Source organism: Portunus trituberculatus, chromosome 47, assembly GCF_017591435.1.
Source record: "Portunus trituberculatus isolate SZX2019 chromosome 47, ASM1759143v1, whole genome shotgun sequence".
NCBI lineage: Eukaryota > Metazoa > Arthropoda > Malacostraca > Decapoda > Portunidae > Portunus > Portunus trituberculatus.
The window spans coordinates 22,452,130-22,471,428 of record NC_059301.1 but is presented as its reverse complement, the minus strand read 5'-3'; the positions used below and the strand labels follow the sequence as shown (position 1 = coordinate 22,471,428).

The window sequence follows — 19,299 nt, the reverse complement described above, 5'->3', positions numbered from 1 at the left end:
TTTATTATTTTTGTTCAATTTCTGTGGTCAACTTTTCGTTTAACTTTCCCATTTTCTTCAGTTTTCCTTTTGTTCGGCATTTTTCCTTTCTTTCCATTTTTCCTTTCCTTCCTAGCTTTACCTTTTTTTTTCTCTTTCTAGTCTATTTTTTTCCTTTTACCTACCCGGACGAAGACTGATGCTAGCGCATAGGGTTGAAAGTGTCTCTCTCTCTGTGTCTCTCTCTCGCTTTGATTCAAGAAATTAACAACTGCCATTTCTAACTATCCAATGTTTTCTCCCGTAAGAATATACAAGACCTCTCCGAGAAGACTTGATCCAAAGACTTCCTTCTCTTATCATCACTTTAACTTTGTGAGTAATATTTGAGTTTAAAGCTTATTGGGGAAGGTGTTCACTGGCATGTGCTCACGTGTACTGGCAGGATGGTAACGTATGCTGGCAGCAGGAGATAGATCCCTGACCAAGGGCTCACTAGCAAGAAGCTCACCCACTGGTCGTTGCGGCTGCAGCAACATCGTGCAACAGTAGATACCTACCAGTGGCAGCAAAGAAAAGTTAGCGTCCAGTAGGTCCAAAATCAAGCAATAAGTAGCCAGCGGCAATGTCAGCCTGCGGTCAGCTGTTATGATGCATGTTTCCAGTGGTAAAGCTTGCCATCCTGCCTTGTCCTGTGAACTGCGCCGTAATGACGCCCACCATCTCCATTCTCCTACATTTACCACCACCTTCGGTCCACCAAATAAAATTCCCGGTTTTTCCCTCTTCTAAATTAGACTGAACCATTTTTTTTTTTTTTTTAATTCTCGGAAGAACACTTACAGTTTAGGGCCCACCACCCTCCTCCCAGTGTCAGGAATAGAGATGGGTGTCCCTCCTCGTCAATAATCAGAGCGTCTTATGTGAGAATCTAATTATTTATCTGTATTTTTCTTACCTGTGACATATTCACTACTAACTTCACTTCTCTCCTTGAGCATTCTCATTTACCTATTCAGTTGTTTATATGTTTGTTTATTTGTTTTTTGTTCTCTTACTTTTTACAACACACTTGGCATTTGCTGCATATTTTTGGTGGCAACGTTTAGATTACGCGACCGGTAAGACAGTACAGTGCAGAACCAAAGATACATATATGTATGTGTATATATATATATATATATATATATATATATATATATATATATATATATATATATATATATATATATATATATATATATATATATATATATATATAAATGAGCCTTTGGCCAACAAACCAGAACTTTTTTATTGTTCATACACAAAATATAAAATACAATTTGTACTACGAAACATTGCTGAATCCTGAGCCTCTTGACAGGATGCTCTACTATAGATGTGAGCCATCCAACACGGGTAAACGTAGCTGATAGGAGCAGCTTATGTTGCAAAGTTGTGAACCCAAACATTGATAACAGGAAGTGAATGTACTGACTTATATGGTGTATGATATCCAATAGTTTTAAGTTTGAACTCTGAAGATACAGTAACAAGCGTGATAGAAGTATAATTGGCAAAACTGTTACTGAAAGAAATACTCATTGTAAAACTGAAAAAATAATGGTGGTATGCAGACTGTGTATATCAAAATGAACACGATACAGAAATACCTGTAATCACATAACTTCTGCCAGCATCAAGTACACAAACAGCTTGCTATCCAAAGCTATCACAATTCACAGCTACCCTTCATTACTACGATCTCTTCACGAGTTTAGAACTCAAGGTCTTCTCCATCAGGCAAAGGTGCAAAGTACTCATCCATCTTTTCGGAAGTAATTTCCTCCAGAGTCTTGGGTTTCCATTGGGGCTTGTAGTCCCGGTCCACCAGGACTGACCGGGTGCCTGCCAGAATGAGGTCCTCATCATTCAGTGAATATCAGGCACTGATGAACTCAGACACACAGGGTGAGGTGATCAACAAGTGTACACAGATTCACTATATATATATATATATATATATATATATATATATATATATATATATATATATATATATATATATATATATATATATATATATATATATATATATATATATATATATATATATATATATATATATATATATATATATATATATATATATATATATATATATATATATTAATCATCAAGTACCTAAAAATATGTTCATACAATACGGCAACAGTTTAAACTTTAAAGTTGTCTCATAATGATTCTTAATCATTACTCTTATATACAAACAGGTGTGTATAGTTCATTTCCAATTTCCTGAACCAATGAACAAAAAGCAATTAAAGAAAGATGAAAATACAGTTTACTCACAAAATGGTTACTAATGCTTGTTATTACACTCTAGTTTTTCTATGCATTATACTTAATTTATAATAGACATCCACCAAGTTGATAGGTAATTTTCTCGGCAGTGAATTAAGATACTTCAAATTTGTTATAAGATGCTTAAAACCATTTTCATATTCTGACCAGGTACAGCAATCTCCATGCGGAGTGAATACTGATCGTGCATACCTGAAGTATTCTGCATACCTAATGGCCATCTTATCCTAAAGAAGACTACACTACACTTTGATCTTAGCCAAAACGCCGAAAAGCGATTATCCTAAAGAAGACTTCAAGATTATTCACATCTAACTAAATAGTGCAAGGATAAAAAGCATTGCAGAGTGAGAACGTAACAGTGAAAAAACACAGTGAGTCAGGCAATCATGAAGAATAAAATAGATAAAAAAAAAAAAAATATATTGGATCAAATGCCACAAATTATGACACACATTTGTAAGTTCACACACAGAGAGAGAGAGAGAGAGAGAGAGAGAGAGAGAGAGAGAGAGAGAGAGAGAGAGAGAGAGAGAGAGAGAGAGAGAGAGAGAGAGAGAGAGAGAGAGAGAGAGAGAGAGAGAGAGAGAGAGAGAGAGAGAGAGAGAGAGAGAGAGAGATTGGGGGATTATGCACTTATTAAATAGTGACTGTTACACAGACCTTCAATGAAGTTATGCCCCTTATACAAGCGCTTCACAGTGCGGTACTCCATGGCGAGGCACTCCTGCAGGGTGAGGCACGCTCCTCGCTCCAGCATGTGACACGTCAATTTCAGAGAAAGTGGTGGCATCCTGTTAAGGGTTTCCAATTGCTTCAGTGCCCACTCAGAACCATCCTGGGATAAACAAATAAAGGCACTCATCTCCCAGATGTAGCTACTAACTGTGGTACCTCAGTCTGCAAGTATCCCTACTTTTCAATAACTAAGGTAAATAAAAAACAAGCTGGGAGTGAATATTTGAGTTACGAGAGGTATATACAGTACATCATGGTTTCACTATTATCAAACATAAATTCTATCTATCTTCTGCATTCATGTCCTTATTTATGAGATTATAATCATGTTCCTTTAAGGTTTATTCTTTTTCCATTTTGCTAAACTTGGAATTTCTTTTTTTGGCGGAGCATTTGATTAAAAAATTCGTTGGAATTTTCCTTTCCTCATCTTGTCTTTCAAGGCATCAACAACTCAGCATATTTCTGACATTTACTGTTTTTCTTGTTCTTAATTCCCTTCCTCACATAACAAAAACTGCTTTCTGCATCTCATCTTCACTTTACCTTTTGTACGTTATCTCTTTGTCACACTATATAAATATATAATAGGAAAATAAATGCAAATAAGTACCTTCTCCAGATTTCCAAAAATCTCTTCCACAGTGGCACCGGAGAAGCAGGACTCAATCTTAGGGAGCACCGGCTGCAGGGAGAAGGGTGCATCCTTGTTGAATGTTGCCTCCTGCAAAGATTTTCACGTCTGTCAGAACTGTGGCCTACAGTTCTATAAAAATATGTTACCACTAAGAAACTGATAGAGCAGGGTTCGTTTTCAAGAGTTAGAGAATGGAGAATATCAATTGCATAAGTTAATTCTATTCTCACAATGAGTTATTTCCTTACACACGACTGGTCTTGTCATCTTGTTACGCGAGCTTACTCGTATTACTTTTAAGAGTACCACTGGCGCAAAGGCAAAAAAAAAAAAAAAAAAAAAAAAAAAAAAACACCTGGAAAATAAAAGCCTACATGGGTGCCAGTTCTCAAAAAGATAGCCAAACAGAAAAAAGAATACAAATGAAAGAAGATAAGCTTCTTAAAACCTCTCTGGAAAGAGTTCAAGTCATACGAAGGACGGAATACAGAAGCAGGGCACGGAGTTCCAAGATTTACAAGAGAAAAGGATGAATGATTAAGAATAGTGATTAAGGTTTTCATTAGAGAGCTGGACATAATATGGGTGAGAAAAAGTTGAAAGTCTTGTGAAGAGAGGTCGCGAGAGGAGGGGTGTAGGAGTTACCATAAAAGAAAAAAGAGTAAAGGATGTGTGTGTTTTGTATGGATGTATGAAGAGTTGTGAAGCAAGTTATCTTCAGAAGACAGGTTGTGATTATCCCTTGTGTTGTTGGATACAAAGGGAGATGTTCAGAGAGTTCATAGCCGGGTCACTGGATAGTCCACAACATCCCCCCTCTTATACAGTACATGCTGACCCATTGCTGCAGACCTCACTGAGAGCCTCTATCGTTTCATCAGGTATCTATCGCCTGTTCGGACTCACTGAGACAGACTCACCTTATGGAACTTTTGTAATACAGCAGCTACATTCTCTGGGTTTGTAAATCGCAAGTCCAGTAAGGATTCTTCTAGTTCTGCAATCCTTGCTCCGTCACACACATGAGTGGCTACACCTGCCTTTAACACATCTGGTCCTTTTAGTCGATGACCTAAGACAAAAGTGATCAAGTGACTATGGACTGAAAGCACAGATTATGATAATAATCAACCTAGTACAATGAAATCTTTTTCATATAAAGTAAGCTGGTCAGGACAATGAAACTAAAGTTAAGTAAGATCTGTTTTCACTTTCGAAAAGATATGTGACAGTGTCCAGAGATGTCTTGACATTTCTCTTTTTAAAATCAAAGTTAAAAAGAAGCGAAAAGGCAAACACAGAAAGAATATTCCAGTTCACCATTGAAAGAATTTAAAGAAAGAAAATATTAACAAGAGAGAGAGAGAGAGAGAGAGAGAGAGAGAGAGAGAGAGAGAGAGAGAGAGAATGAGTAGAAAGTCTTAATGCAGCCAGGCTGAAGAAGGGAGGGAAATAAAATCAGTGAGTTCTGATAAGAATGAGCATGAAAATAATGATAAAAGATAGCAAGTACTAAGATACTGCGATAGAATGTCACAGCATATTGACAGTCACTTAGAGGAAGAAAAGGATAAGTGTTAATATGAAAAGAAAATTCTGATAACAAAGGCATGTTAATATAACTCTCTCTCTCTCTCTCTCTCTCTCTCTCTCTCTCTCTCTCTCTCTTCGAGCTCACCGGTTAGGGCTAGGTATGTTCCCAGCCGTTCTCTCAATGTAGGCAAAAAATGGGAACCACCAACATCAGCAGCGAGGCCAAGGCATACTTCTGGCATGGCGAAGATGGTGCGTTCTGTGGCCACCCGGTACTGGCCATGCACAGAGAGGCCAGCACCGCCGCCCATGGTGAAGCCTGCACGCACAGAGGAAATATTATCATGGTGCACTTGTGTAAAAAAGAAAAAGACATAGAAGACTAGTATCACTATGGAAACAACAATAAGAGAACACAACACTCTAAACAACAGAACATAAGGATAAACAGGAATACATTTCTCCATATACAGTAATAAATAGACCAATGGCGTGTATTATCAGAGAAAATGTTGCGTTAGATAAATATTTAAAAATACATTGTTACATTCTTATTATATGCATAACATAATAAACAATCACTTATTTTCTACAAACTTGTCTTTCACCCTAAAGGTCTGATTTCCTTACATGATAAATAATCATGCAACCCTTCACTGAAATGTACATTGTAATATTGGGGATGCATGAGAGTCAGTTCACCTCTGAATTACTTGTTAGTCATGTTTCTTTTGACACTCACCGACTTTGCATTATTTTGATCCCTTGAACTAGTTAACACTAACCTAACTGTTCTCTCTTGGTCTGCACACATATATGAATATAAACATATAAATTTCAATTCAACTTACTGCCATCTACATTAACTGAATGTTACTGGACTCATCTGGATCACTATTATCCACCAACGATGACTAACTAATTCAGGAATTATGATCATAGACGGAAAAAATGTCATTACAAAATATTACAAATACCAAAATGCCAAGCAATATATAGTTCATACTATAGAGGAAAGGCGTAGTTCATACTTACCATCAATGAGGGCAATGTAGGGGATGCGAAGAGTTCCTATGAGGTAGTTAAGCATGTACTCGTCACGGAAGAAATACTCTCCCAAGGCATCTGGCTTACCTATTGTCTCAACAACAGCTCGCACGTCCCCTCCTGCACAGAATGCCTTGTCTCCCGTCCCTAAAATAACATAATTGTTGGAGGAATGGGGCCTGACATGATAATAAAAATAACACTTATTTTTGTGCAGAATAAAAAAATGAAAAATTGTTCAAGGTCTATCAGGAAGAGAACACACCAACCTTTGATGATGACTAATTTCTTGGTGTTCTTCCATTCCCTGAGCCGAGGATGGATGAGCTGTACCATTTCGTGGTTGAGGGCGTTAAGTAACCTAGGCCTGTTGAGGGTAATGACACCCTTATCCCCCACCTCATGTAGGATCACTACAGGCTCGGAAGCTACATGCATAGTACGGGCGTGCAGCAATAGCGGGCGTACTACCTCGGTGCTCAGCCTCAACGACCTCAACTGGCAAAACGACATCCTGGAAGGTGAAGTAAAGGGACATAATAACATCAGGTGATGATGCCACCTGGAGGTGTCAAGGCAAACACATCACCTCAGTGCACTTCCTCACCAGCCACACTCAATTCATTGTCACATTGAGCGAGTGGGGTAGCTGGGGTGTAGCTACACTTCTATGTACTTGTACTATCGGGAAATCTCATACCTAGTGTTGCGTGATCAGCGAAAGTCAAGAAATCGGCTGTAATGCCATTTATTGAAGTGTTTCAATCTGCAATATCAAGTATTGCTAAGCACAAACTACATAATAAACTACCATTATAAATGCAAAAGCTGACAGGTTAGTAGCCACACGAACATATACTCGAACTACCACACAACCAACAATAGTTTGAAATTATACGCAAAGTAGAGGCAGAAAGTAACCATCCCCTTCCCGGCGGCAGGGTAGATGTATCAAAGAAAAAGTAATCTTTTTATAGACTCTGCCGGCTTTCATCCATACGTCTATATATAACTTTCCCGCAAATGGGCATTCCAGATTGACATTTATATATAGACTCTGCCGCGAAACTGAACAAACAGTTGAATCTATATATAGATATATGTTATTTATGGTTGATTGATTATAATGTATGTCAATATATCTTTATGAATTATATGAATGTTTGGAGTTAGTCACACCCATTGCAGAGGTAATGTTCAGGTCCCAGGACTTGTGACCTGGATGTAATTTATTTCCATTTTTCTTTATATTTTTTTTCACGTACAAGTTTTACACAACTATCTCCTGTAAAGGGAAAAGGTTCTCTCTCAACAGTTCGTTGACTTTGCCAGTTACTATATTGAATATCATTCTCAGATTCTGCTTTTATTCAGCATCAGTCTGACCATCTGGCTCAACTTTAGGCTCTGATTCTGTATCAGTGGAAGCACTGACACGAGTCAGAATAAAAAAAAATCATCATCTATATCCTTCACTAATAAAACCGTCATTTCTTCCGGATCAAGAGTTCTCTTTCTCCTTGACATGATAGACTAATAAAAAAAGAAAGTAAAATAATGCAAAAAATCCCAATATTAGCTTTTAAGTATAACACGTCCACAACCGACAAAGCACAAGCGGTGACTGCCTTTGAGAGACAATGTTGCCAAGTGTCTTAGTATTTGAAATAGTTTATGTGTGTGTAGCACAAAGGGTGATCCTCATTAAGAGGCAATGTTGGCAAGTGTCTAGGTATTTGAGATAGTTAATGTGTGTGTAGCACAATTGGTGACCTTCCTTGAGAGGCAATGTTGGCAAGTGTGTGGGCACTTGAGATACCAAATAATGATCTATTTTATAATTTTTGTTACTTGTAAGAAATCGTCTATATATAGACCAGGCCACAGTTTAGTGCGGTAAAACCCTGCAAAGGGACTGGCAATTACGTGGGCCTTTTTTCTATTTTTGTTGCCCTTGGCCAGCTTTTCCCTTTTACATAAAAAAGAACAAACGTCTATATATGGACGAGCCGACAAAAACTCCCAATTTCGAAACATCTATATATAGGGAGGCGGTGGCGTAGTGGATAAGGTGGTGAAAATTTCAGATTTCATGAAGCAGTTTTACACCAAGATACAGCAGTGTCAAAGGAAAGAGTAACACCTCAACAACATTTTTAGCAGTGTTGTATAAATCTGATGTGGTGTTATCTGTGTAGAATTCATGTTCAAGTAAGGTGAAACCGCAAATATTAAGTCAAATTTTGAAATACTTATATATATTTTTTCAAATGAAATATGGGATTCATCATCATCATTATCGTCATCAACATGTCATCATCATCATCATCGTCATCATAGTCATAATAATAACAATAGTAATAATAATAATAATAAATGATGATGATGATGATGATGATGATGATGATGATGATGATGATGATGATGATGATGATAATAATAATAATAATAATAATAATGATGATGATGATGATGATGATGATGATGATGATGATGATGATGATAATGATGATGATAATAATGATAATAATAATAATAATAATAATAATAATAATAATAATAATAATAATAATAATAATAATGAAAATAATAATAGTGATGATGATAATGATAATGATAATAATACTAATACTAATACTAATACTACTATTAATAATAATAATCACCATCATCATTATCATCATCATTATCATCAACATTACCATTAGCAACATCATCATCATCATCATCATCCAACATTATCATCATCATCATCATCATCGTCAACATATCATTATCATCATCAAAACAAATCATCCTCAACAACATATCATTAACACCATCCTTATTATCACCATCATCATATCATCTCCATCATCATCATCATCACCATCAACAACAATCATCATCATCTCCATCATCAACATATCATCATCATCATCATCATCAACATATCGTTACCATTATATTTCAAAATTTCAAGTCAATTTATTTTTTATTCCTTTTCGGATCACACGCTCTTTATTTCCACCTCGTATTTTTACTCCTCTCTCTCTCTCTCTCTCTCTCTCTCTCTTAAGTACGTTACAAACTTGGAGGAACTTGAAGATAAAGAGAAGGTAGACAAAGAGGAAGAACAAGAATGAATGAGAGGGGCGGGAAGTTAGAATGAGGAGAAAAATAACAAAGAGGGGAAAAAGACAGAAGAAAGGGGAAGGACGAATGAGAGGAAGGGACGAAGAAATAGGAAGATGAAAGTGGGGAATGAGAAAGAATTTGAAAGAGAAAGGTGAGAAAGAGGAAACAAGAACGAGAGCAGACTCAGGCCAAGGGGGCGGGGCTAAGTAAATCAGCTGAATGGGGGCGGGGCAGGATGAGGATGATCGGCTGCACACAGCTGCTTCTCACTGCATTTCTTGCACTGGATCCACGTGACTACTCCGCCGGAGTCCGCCCACCCTAACTCGGCAGCGAACCACCAGAAATCCACAATACATGGTACTTAATATAGCGAATAACAAATATGGAAACAATATTAAAGTTTACACAACTGGTACAATATTTTATATGAAGACAGACAAAAGTAATACATAAATAGGGTTAACAAATCATATACAATAACCCTTAAATGTACATATCGTCACAGACGATAAATCTGGTAAAAACCTGAGTGATGAAAACGTAAAACCTGGTTGCACTGTTTGCTTCCAACTTGTTTGCTTTGGTGCAGGTAACCAGGTTACATTGGATTCATGCAACCTTGTTGGTTTGGTTGCATTCCTTGGTAGCCTGGCATCATTAGGTCCCACCTTGGAAGCTAGACGATCACTGTTTTTCTTTGGTCCACCATTGGTAGCCAGAGAATAACCGTCATCCTCTGGTTTTCCCTTGGTAGCCAGAGAATCACTGTTAGCATTGGTAGCCTGGTATCCTTTGGTCTCCACTTGATAGCCTGTCATCCCTTGCCCCCCACCCTGGTAGCTAGATGATCAATGGCCAGAGGATCAATGTCAATCTTGGTAGCTTGGCATCCTTTGGGCTCTCTTGGTAGGCAGAGAATCAATGTCATCCTTGGTTCCCCCACTGGTAGCCTGGCATCCTTTGGTCCCACTTTGGGAGCCTGAGGAACACTGTCATCCTTTGGTCACCCTTTAGTAGCCAGATGATCACCGGCATCCTTTGGTCCCTCCTTGGTAACCTTGGATCACTGGCATCCTTTGGTCCCTCCTTGGTAACCAGACGATCACTATCATCTTTTGGTCCCTCCTTAGTAGCCAGACGCCCACTGTCATCCTTGGTTGCCTGTCATCCACTGGTAGCCAGACGAGCACTGGCATCTTTTGGTCCTCCCTTGGTGGCCAGATGATCACTGCCTTCCTTTGTGCCCTCCCCCCCATGGTAGCCTAGCATCCTAGTTAGCCAGACGATCACAGTCATCCTTTGGTTCTTCTTTGGTAACCTAACATCCTTTGGTAACCGTCTGGTAGCATCTAACCTGAAGGCATTGGTTGCAACGATCACAATGCTGCGGCACATCCCCCTTTTTTTTAATCGATCAAACAATCAGCGTTTATTAGGTATCCTTCTCGAATGGCCGCGCTCATTGGGAATACTATCAGGTATACGTATATATCAACACGTCCACGTATTATTTTTCTCTCCTCCATTCTTTATGATAAAGACGTGTAGTAGAATACGTAGAATATGTAGTAGAATAAATACTGTAGTACTTTTGCTTTAGCCCAGTCTTACTACCAGTTATTCCTAACATGGATCCTTTACCCTGAACGTGGGCAATGAACTTAGTACACTATCTCCATCATCCGAGCATCCTCTGCGCTGCGGTACATGGATTCATTATTGTTGCTAACTGAATTATCTAGTCTACTGAAGGACGATAAACGTTGCTTCTTTTCCTTCCGGATAAAGACATGATAGAAAATCAGTTACAACAACAATAACAATAATAATAACAACATTGATTTTAACACCAACACCTGTACTGCTCATACCAATACTACTACTACTACTACTACTACTACTACTACTACTACTACTACTACTACTACTACTACTACTACTGCTACTATTACTACTACTACTATTACTGCTACTACTACTACTACTACTACTACTACTAGTACTACTACTACTGCTATTGCAACTACTACTACCAATAATAATAACAGCAACAGCAGCAACAAAAACAACAATAATAACAACAACAACATCATCATCATCATCATCATTATACCTGCCCACAATGCAATCTCCGTTTGAAGGTAATCGAAAACCATCGGACCAGTTTCATATTGTCCTCAATACCTTTTCATACATTTTCCATCAAGATCTTATTACTCTCTCTCTCTCTCTCTCTCTCTCTCTCTCTCTCTCTCTAACTGGCTGTCTTATTTTTTTTCATCTTTATTTCTTTCAATTATTTTCCTTTATTTCCTAACAAGCTCTAGTCATTGCGGTCAAACAGTATTTTCTTCTTCTTTCACCTGAAGTATTTCACTTCATCCATCAAGTTTTCTCTCCAGATATCAAGTTTTCTCGTTTTTCTTAACCTCTAAGACTCGCTTTTTTTTTTGTCTTTTTATCCATTCCTCGTTTTGTAAATTCTCCCTCTCTCTCTCTCTCTCTCTCTCTCTCTTTCTCTAGGAATTTCACTCAATTTTTAATATTAATTCCCGAATAATATTCTACATATTCCCACTTGAGATGTTTTCTTTTTATTCTTTCTAATGAATTTTTCCTTTTCCTTTACTTCTATTAATCCAATTTCATTCTCTCTCTCTCTCTCTCTCTCTCTCTCTCTCTCTCTCTCTCTCTCTCTCTCTCTCTCTCTCTCTCTCTCTAGGCTTTTATTCAGAGTTTGCGCTAGAGACAGAAAAAAGTTAAAATATGTCACTGATTCCTATGTTGAAAACTAAACGGAAATCGCATTAATCGACGGAAAAAGTGCTAGTGTGACACCGCCTTTAGGAGAAATTAACAACTGCCACTTCTAACTATTCAATGTTTTCTCCCGTAAGAATATAAAAGACCTTTCCGAGAAGACTTGATCCAAAGACTTCCTTTCCTTTTCATCACTTTAACTTCGCTGGAGTCAGAAGGATTTAAAAGAGTTTAGGTGGTAATTGGTTGCAATTCTTGAGCGTCACAACTTCGGGCGCCTCTTCGGTCCGCATTCAGACATGATTTATTCTTCCGCGTGGGCTGTGTTGTCAATGGCGAAAGATATATCAAGCCGGGTTCTCTTCAGCTTACGTTTTTCTTTTTTTTTTTGGTGTGGAATCTGTGTTAAAATATCTCTGGAATCATTAAAACACTCTTGAAAACCTCTCTTAACCCCTTCAATACCATGACGCGTTTCCATGTTCATTCTACTTATTATCTGGTGATTTCATACAGCTTCAGAGACTCATGTGTGGGATTAAAATAGTGAAGACTGTTGCCGTTAATTTTCTGACCTCCATATACTGTTCTAATGTCAATAAAATCATCTAATCGTACACAAATCTCAAGGCGAAAATGTATCCCAGTAGTGAAGGGGTAATCCGAACTTACATCATGGGAAAAGTAGTCGAGATGAAATACTGTAAGGTTTGAGAGGAATACAAATGGATGTTAAATGACAATACGCTTCTGTTCTGTATGCTTAATTTTCTTTTCTCTATCTAGAGTATTTTTTTTAACAGGGTACAGTGCAAGTTGTTATTCAGGCGCGTTATTATGATTCTACTAAGAGCTCAAGTGGTAATTTTAGTGTTCTCATTCTCTAAAGGGTAAAAACATCGTGAAAACCATGGTAAATATCTCAGTGGCCTCACTTTACGAATATTTTTTCATCTGTTAGTGTTCAAGGAGCTCAAGAACATGAGTCTATGTCACCACTACACCATTTGATTGAATTCTAATGTCCTACCAACGAGACGAGAGAGAGAGAGAGAGAGAGAGAGAGAGAGAGAGAGAGAGAGAGAGAGAGAGAGAGAGAGAGAGTGGGGGCTAGTTACAACAGAAAAGTATAACCTACAGCTGGTATTGTGTGTGTGGGAAGACAGTGTTTTCAATGTTTCAAGACACTGCTTTATTTTTTTTGTTCTGCCTTTATTTATCATTTATTTTTTTAGGTTTTTCATTAGATTTTTTCTTCTCTATCTTCTCTTTTATCCCTTGGCCAATTAGCCTCTTGAATTAAAAGAAAAGAATACAATAACAATAAATAGACACGGAATGAAAAACCGCATCCCAATTTTCCTCACTCACATCTCTCATATAATATAACCGTTCTTCCTGATAGATTTACGTTTTCTATTCCCCTAAACGTCCAGTCACTCGGCCAGCAGAGCGGAGAGCGACTTTAGATTCATCAAAAGATATTACAGGTCGGTGCCATGTTGAGTCGTCCATCACGCGTCACTTCCTGAGAATGTGCTGCAGTCTTGGGCCCCGCACCATAACCGAGACACCATTACCAGAACCTCCATCACCTGGTTCACATTCACGCCCCACGCATCTCATCCCTTCAGTCACTGCGATAATTATATTCTTATTCTCTATTTTGTACTTATACTCAATGATCTGTTTAAGTAGTTATCACTCTATCTGTCTAAACTTTAACGTTTATGTATAGAGGAAGACCGGCCAGAGAGCATATAAATAGAAGTTCATGTGTCAAGAGAGCCGGCACTAGTGAAGACTCATTAGAGGGAGAGAGAGAGAGAGAGAGAGAGAGAGAGAGAGAGAGAGAGAGAGAGAGAGAGAGAGAGAGAGAGAGAGAGAGAGAGAGAGAGAGAGAGAGAGAGAGAGTTCGAAGAGGTAAGATGATCAAAGTTAACCTCTTTCCAACTTTCTCCCCCAAAAACCTTCCAAGACATGAAACAGGCGCGAGAATGTCACACACACACACACACACACACACACACACACACACACACACACACACACACACACACACACACACACACACACACACCAAGTAAACATATCTTTGTAGGTAAACACTGTTATTCCGTAATTCGTTTATCAATCTAAAATGAGTTCGATAAACAAACAAGTGCGTACTAATATTAGCGGAACACAAATTATTGCACCGGTGATATAAGACACACCAAACAATATAAATTATTAATTTTATAGCCTCAAAAATTCAACTTATCAATTTTATAGCCTCAAAAATTCAACATAAGATTTGTCTTTGGGTTTTGCATATGATTTTCCAACAAGCAGCGATAGATTACTAACTTTACAATATCATTACGTTGTTTGTTTTTCAGCAGCAATGACTGTCCCCAAGCATACAAAAACCCTTTGCTATTTCTCTCTTGATTTTCGGGGGATAGATATCTTCTATCTTATGTAATAAAATTTCTTTCGATTCTTCAAACTGATATTGTTAGTTACAAGAAACACAAAGATATGAATCCCACATTTCAGAAAGCAAGATTTCAAACTTGGATTAGTATAAATTTTATTAAGCAAAAAAAAAAAAAAAAAAAAAAAAAAAAAGAAGTGCAAAGTTTTTGATATTCACGTTTCCAATAAGTACATTGATACTTTGTCTAGCATGTCATCATATATACAGAGTTATTCAAGAGAGCTCTAGGCAGGGACCATCCTTGACGCTTGTTTCTGCCTGAAGACATGATTTTTCTTAATGATCATTTAGTGAAATATTTAATTGGATAACTCCATTCTTTTCGAGTTAATTATTAGTTAAAATATTGGTCCTTATGGCTCTGTCACCAGAAACATCAATTTCATTGATTCTGTATTTAACAAAGTGGAAGATGTGGAGGAACGAGAGACGACAGCCTTGCAACTTGAGCAATGATGACGGGGCGCCAAGAAGATCGCTCAAATACTTGTAAGCACTCATTTCCTAAGTGCTGAGTTCTATGCGACTGACTTGTTGCATCACTGAAGATACACATCAAATATTGAAAACAAAATTAATAAAATTTAACACTCTACGATTTCGTCTTACACGAAATTGAAGAACTTGTGTGCTCAGCGAATACGCCGTGGTCGCCCAATATCGTGTGAGTTCTTCTCACGTTGAGGATTCTTAGGAGATTTGCGAGATTCCTTTAAACGTGAAACTTTTAAAGTTGCAGAGTGCTCCAGGTCTAAGAGTAAATGCATGGGCCTTTCTAACACAGCTGGTGGGATGGTGGTAAGAGAGAAAAACCCTCCTTTCAGCATCTGGTGACCTGGTGGTGATGAAAACATGATGAGAAAAGAAAAAGGGAACTTTATACTACAGGCCTTACGATTATTCTCTCTCTCTCTCTCTCTCTCTCTCTCTCTCTCTCTCTCTCTCTGTCGCGTAACGTCACAATCCTGGTCTGAAAACCACTTCCTCACCCTTGTTCAAAGTAGTTAATTATTTGGTATTTCCACGGAGGACTTGGTAGCCAGGATGCAGCAGGTTCGAGTCGTGGAAAGCAGTTTAGACTTTTTAGCTAAAGTTTGGAGTGAGTCTGGCAGTTTGGGATGCTCTGCTACGGTCTCCTGAAACATCTTGTTCGGAAGTTGCACGGGAAGCAGAAAGGCGATTATTCAACTGAAGGAGAGAAAGGACGTGCACTAATGAAGATGGTGAACTACGAGATTTCCTACTGTGTGAAGTTTTATAGTCAGAATACCGAAAACACACACACACACACAAAAAGAGAGAGAGAGAGAGAGAGAGAGAGAGAGAGAGAGAGAGAGAGAGAGAGAGAGAGAGAGAGAGAGTATATGGACATAATTTTTCATCAACAATTCATTTCCACCCACTCAAGAGGAGCGTCAGCATGGGAGGAGGGTTAGCCGCAGGGTCCTCACAGCAAGTCGGCAGTCGATCGCACATGGTCTGCCGCCACCACACTTTCGTATCCTCCCAGTTTAACAGCCCGTTATTTATTATTTTTTTGTGGTGAATAAATATAGCACGCAAATCTGCTAATGTAGAAATTTCCAATCTCGTTTCTTCATTTTCGTCTTCACTTCCAGCCAGTGTCGGAACATGGTGTCATCATATTATTGCATATGATAACTATTTCTATCTTAATATTTACTAATAAACTAGGAGAGGAAGCAGTAAGTAGACTCTAATCCCAGCCGGTATTATAATGCTAGCACCAGTGGTTCTCAGGTTGGGGGTCGAGAGATTGTTTTGAAGGAACGGAACGGCGCAAATAAATCATCTAAACAATATTGTGTTGTAAAGGATGGACTGGTTGGTTTCTATCGCCACAATAACTTTCATATTTTCTCCATTCCCCATCCTAGGACACTCATATGTGCGTGCATCTCCTTCATTCCCTCTCTGCATGTGAACGATACCGTGTGCATGCATTCCCTTCATGCTCGTTTGCGATAACGTTTAGCTGTTCTTACGTTTGCTTTTCCTGTGAACGTTGATATGGGCGTGCATTGCTTTGATTCCTCCTCCTTGTTAACACTCATACACTGTGCGAGTATTCCCTTTCTCTCCCTGGGCACGTCACTGTTACCTGCGAAGCGTTAAACAACCGAGCGGTGTGAGTGAATGCGTTAATAATAGTCCAGAATGAAGGCAGGAGCTTCAAAACTAGAGCGTGGATGATTGGTGCTGTGTGTGGCGGTTCTCATGTTGTTCATGCTTGTCTGGCTTCATGGATTCCTCGCCGTGATAGAGTGATTGCCACCGCGGACTCCAAAACACCTAATCATACACATACCGTGAGGGAAATATACAATGCAGGAACAGCATGAAAACTTTTTTTCTTCGGTTTGTCCCAACGAATTTGAACCACACGTGGCAAAAGGGTTTACTTCGAATGCTCTTCCTGACGCAAGCCTTTCCATCAACCTAAGTCTGGAACCGTGACTGAGCTGTACCGGCATGTTCCCTCAGCAGCTGGGGAATCGGCAGCGAGCAGGTACCCGAGAGAAATCCAGACAGCCAGCCGAGATTCGAAGAGGAGGCACTCTGTAGGATAGACGCGTTACTGGCCGAGCCAACGCGTTCACTGTTAGTCTAAGGTTTATTTTCCATTTCATCCTACCTATTCTTTCTTTCTGCTTTAAGTCTCATATTAATTTTACACTTAGTTTAGTTTTTATGTCTAGTAACTTTATTTTTATCATTTATTTATTTTTTTGTCGTTCAGTTTTTATGTCTAGTAACTTTATTTATATCATTTTTTTATTTTTTTGTCGTTCTATCTCTTCTTTCCATGCCTTTTACTCCACATCTGTCTTTATCAACTCATCTTTTTCTTACATTTTATTATCTACTTTTCTCCATCGTACTATACTTCAATGCCTTTCTCTTTATTTCTCCTATTGTGATTGGTAGCCGTCTCCGTTGTTTACGTCTACTTCATCCCTTATCTCCCTCCTTTACTTCCTCATCCATCACCTATCTCCACATTTCCTCTCGCATCTTATTCTTCCTCATTTTTTCTCCTTAATCACTCCATCTCCTCATCCTTCTATTTCTACACCTTTCCTGTCCTCTCCGCTTCTATAATCTACCCAACCTCATTCTCTTTCATTTTTTAGTATTTCTCCACCTCTTCTTACCTTTCCCAGCCTCTCCATCAAGCAAGATCTTAATCCCCAGCGATCCCCTCCAGCAGGTAGTGCTTCTGTGGTCTTTGGTATTCAACAATAACATTCTCTTCTCGCCGTCACCGCCTCCTGCCGTATCAGGGAAGCCGAGATCGAGCGAGGGCCAGGCAAACGGAACATGATGAGACCAACGAAGAAACCTTGCTTATGTAGTGGTAGTGGTGTGTTACGTTCACCGGTTAAACGGGTAAGATTGGCATCGGGGAGCCGGTGAACAATAACAATAAAAAAAGAAAAACCACTGCAGGTTCAACTGGTGAGGATATGCAAAAGGGGCACTTAAAAAACCTATTTTAATAAACCAACAATGAAACTGACACAGATATAACATGAAACATCTGAAACCGATATACACATATACCAGAAATAAATACAACAATAAAGAACCCAACTTGATACCTAACAATAATCCTAATCTTATATGGAGGCAATGTGGAAAAAACGGACGAGGGGAAGTGCTACTTATGCGGTGTCGCAGTGGTGAAGTGCTGGGTGATGGTGAAACCCACGGTAGTCCAAGAGGCGTTGTGTTCACTGGTTGAGGCCTGGACCTCGACTGACTTTCCAGAAAGCCGAGCTTGCTTTAACACTTCCGCTGGAGTCCAATGGGGCCGCGTGAATCCAACTTCGGGACAGTAGCGGGGCTTCATGAGACGGTGACGTGGAGGGTTCACGAGACGGTGGCGTGGAGGGTTCACGAGACGGTGGCGTGGAGGGTTCACGAGACGGTGACGTGGAGGGTTCACGAGACGGTGACGTGGAGGGTTCACGAGACGGTGACGTGGAAGGGGAGGTGGAGAGGTGGCGAACGAGGTAACAAGCGGAGGAGGTGATGGTAGTGGAGTATGTTACGGGCGGGCCGTAACATTTCCTCCCCCCTAAGACCTCCGTAATGGGCTCATGAAGGAGGTGAGACGGGAGATCTTGATAAGGCGTCGGCGATGATGTTGTCCACCCCCTTGATATGGTGGACTTCCAAGTTGAAGGGTTGAGTTAACAAGGCCCACCTAAGAATGCGTTGGTTTCGGTTCTTCATGGCGTGAAGGAAGGCCAGAGGGTTGTGATCGGTGAAGACCTTCGTAGTTTGAGGACCAGGATGAAGGTAGCACTCAAAACGTTGGAGCGCCAGGACGAGTGCCAGAGCCTCCTTCTCGATGGTGGAGTAGTTGAGTTGGTGTTTCTTCAGCTTGGCGGAGTGATAGGCGATGGGATGGAGGATGCCGCTTGTGGGGTCCGCTTGGAGGACAGCACCCACTCCAACGCCACTCGCGTCCACTTGTAGATGGAAGGGGCGGAGTGATCTGGCGTCCAGACCACTGGCTCCGAGGAGAGGAACGCCTTGAGATGTTGGAAGGCTTGGTCACAGGTCGGGGTCCAGTGGAAGGGGACGGAAGTGCTGATAAGGTCCGTCAGGGAGGCGGCCAGGGTGGAGA

The 19,299-nt window shown here is 39.5% G+C and overlaps 1 protein-coding gene across 1 annotated transcript in view; it reads right to left on the bottom strand.

Moving 5' to 3' along the window:
* Positions 1 to 1,252: 1,252 nt before the first annotated feature.
* The window catches only part of LOC123520709 (3-hydroxyisobutyryl-CoA hydrolase, mitochondrial-like), an 84,527-nt gene continuing 66,480 nt past the window's right edge, over positions 1,253 to 19,299 (bottom strand). The window contains exons 2-8 of the mRNA XM_045283246.1: positions 6,550 to 6,794; positions 6,269 to 6,427; positions 5,379 to 5,552; positions 4,621 to 4,772; positions 3,677 to 3,787; positions 2,989 to 3,163; positions 1,253 to 1,869 (exon numbers count right to left, since the gene is read on the bottom strand). Coding sequence (XP_045139181.1) covers positions 1,739 to 1,869; positions 2,989 to 3,163; positions 3,677 to 3,787; positions 4,621 to 4,772; positions 5,379 to 5,552; positions 6,269 to 6,427; positions 6,550 to 6,793 — 1,146 coding nt within the window. The 5' untranslated portion in view covers position 6,794 and the 3' untranslated portion in view covers positions 1,253 to 1,738. The remainder of the gene's footprint in view (positions 1,870 to 2,988; positions 3,164 to 3,676; positions 3,788 to 4,620; positions 4,773 to 5,378; positions 5,553 to 6,268; positions 6,428 to 6,549; positions 6,795 to 19,299) is intronic.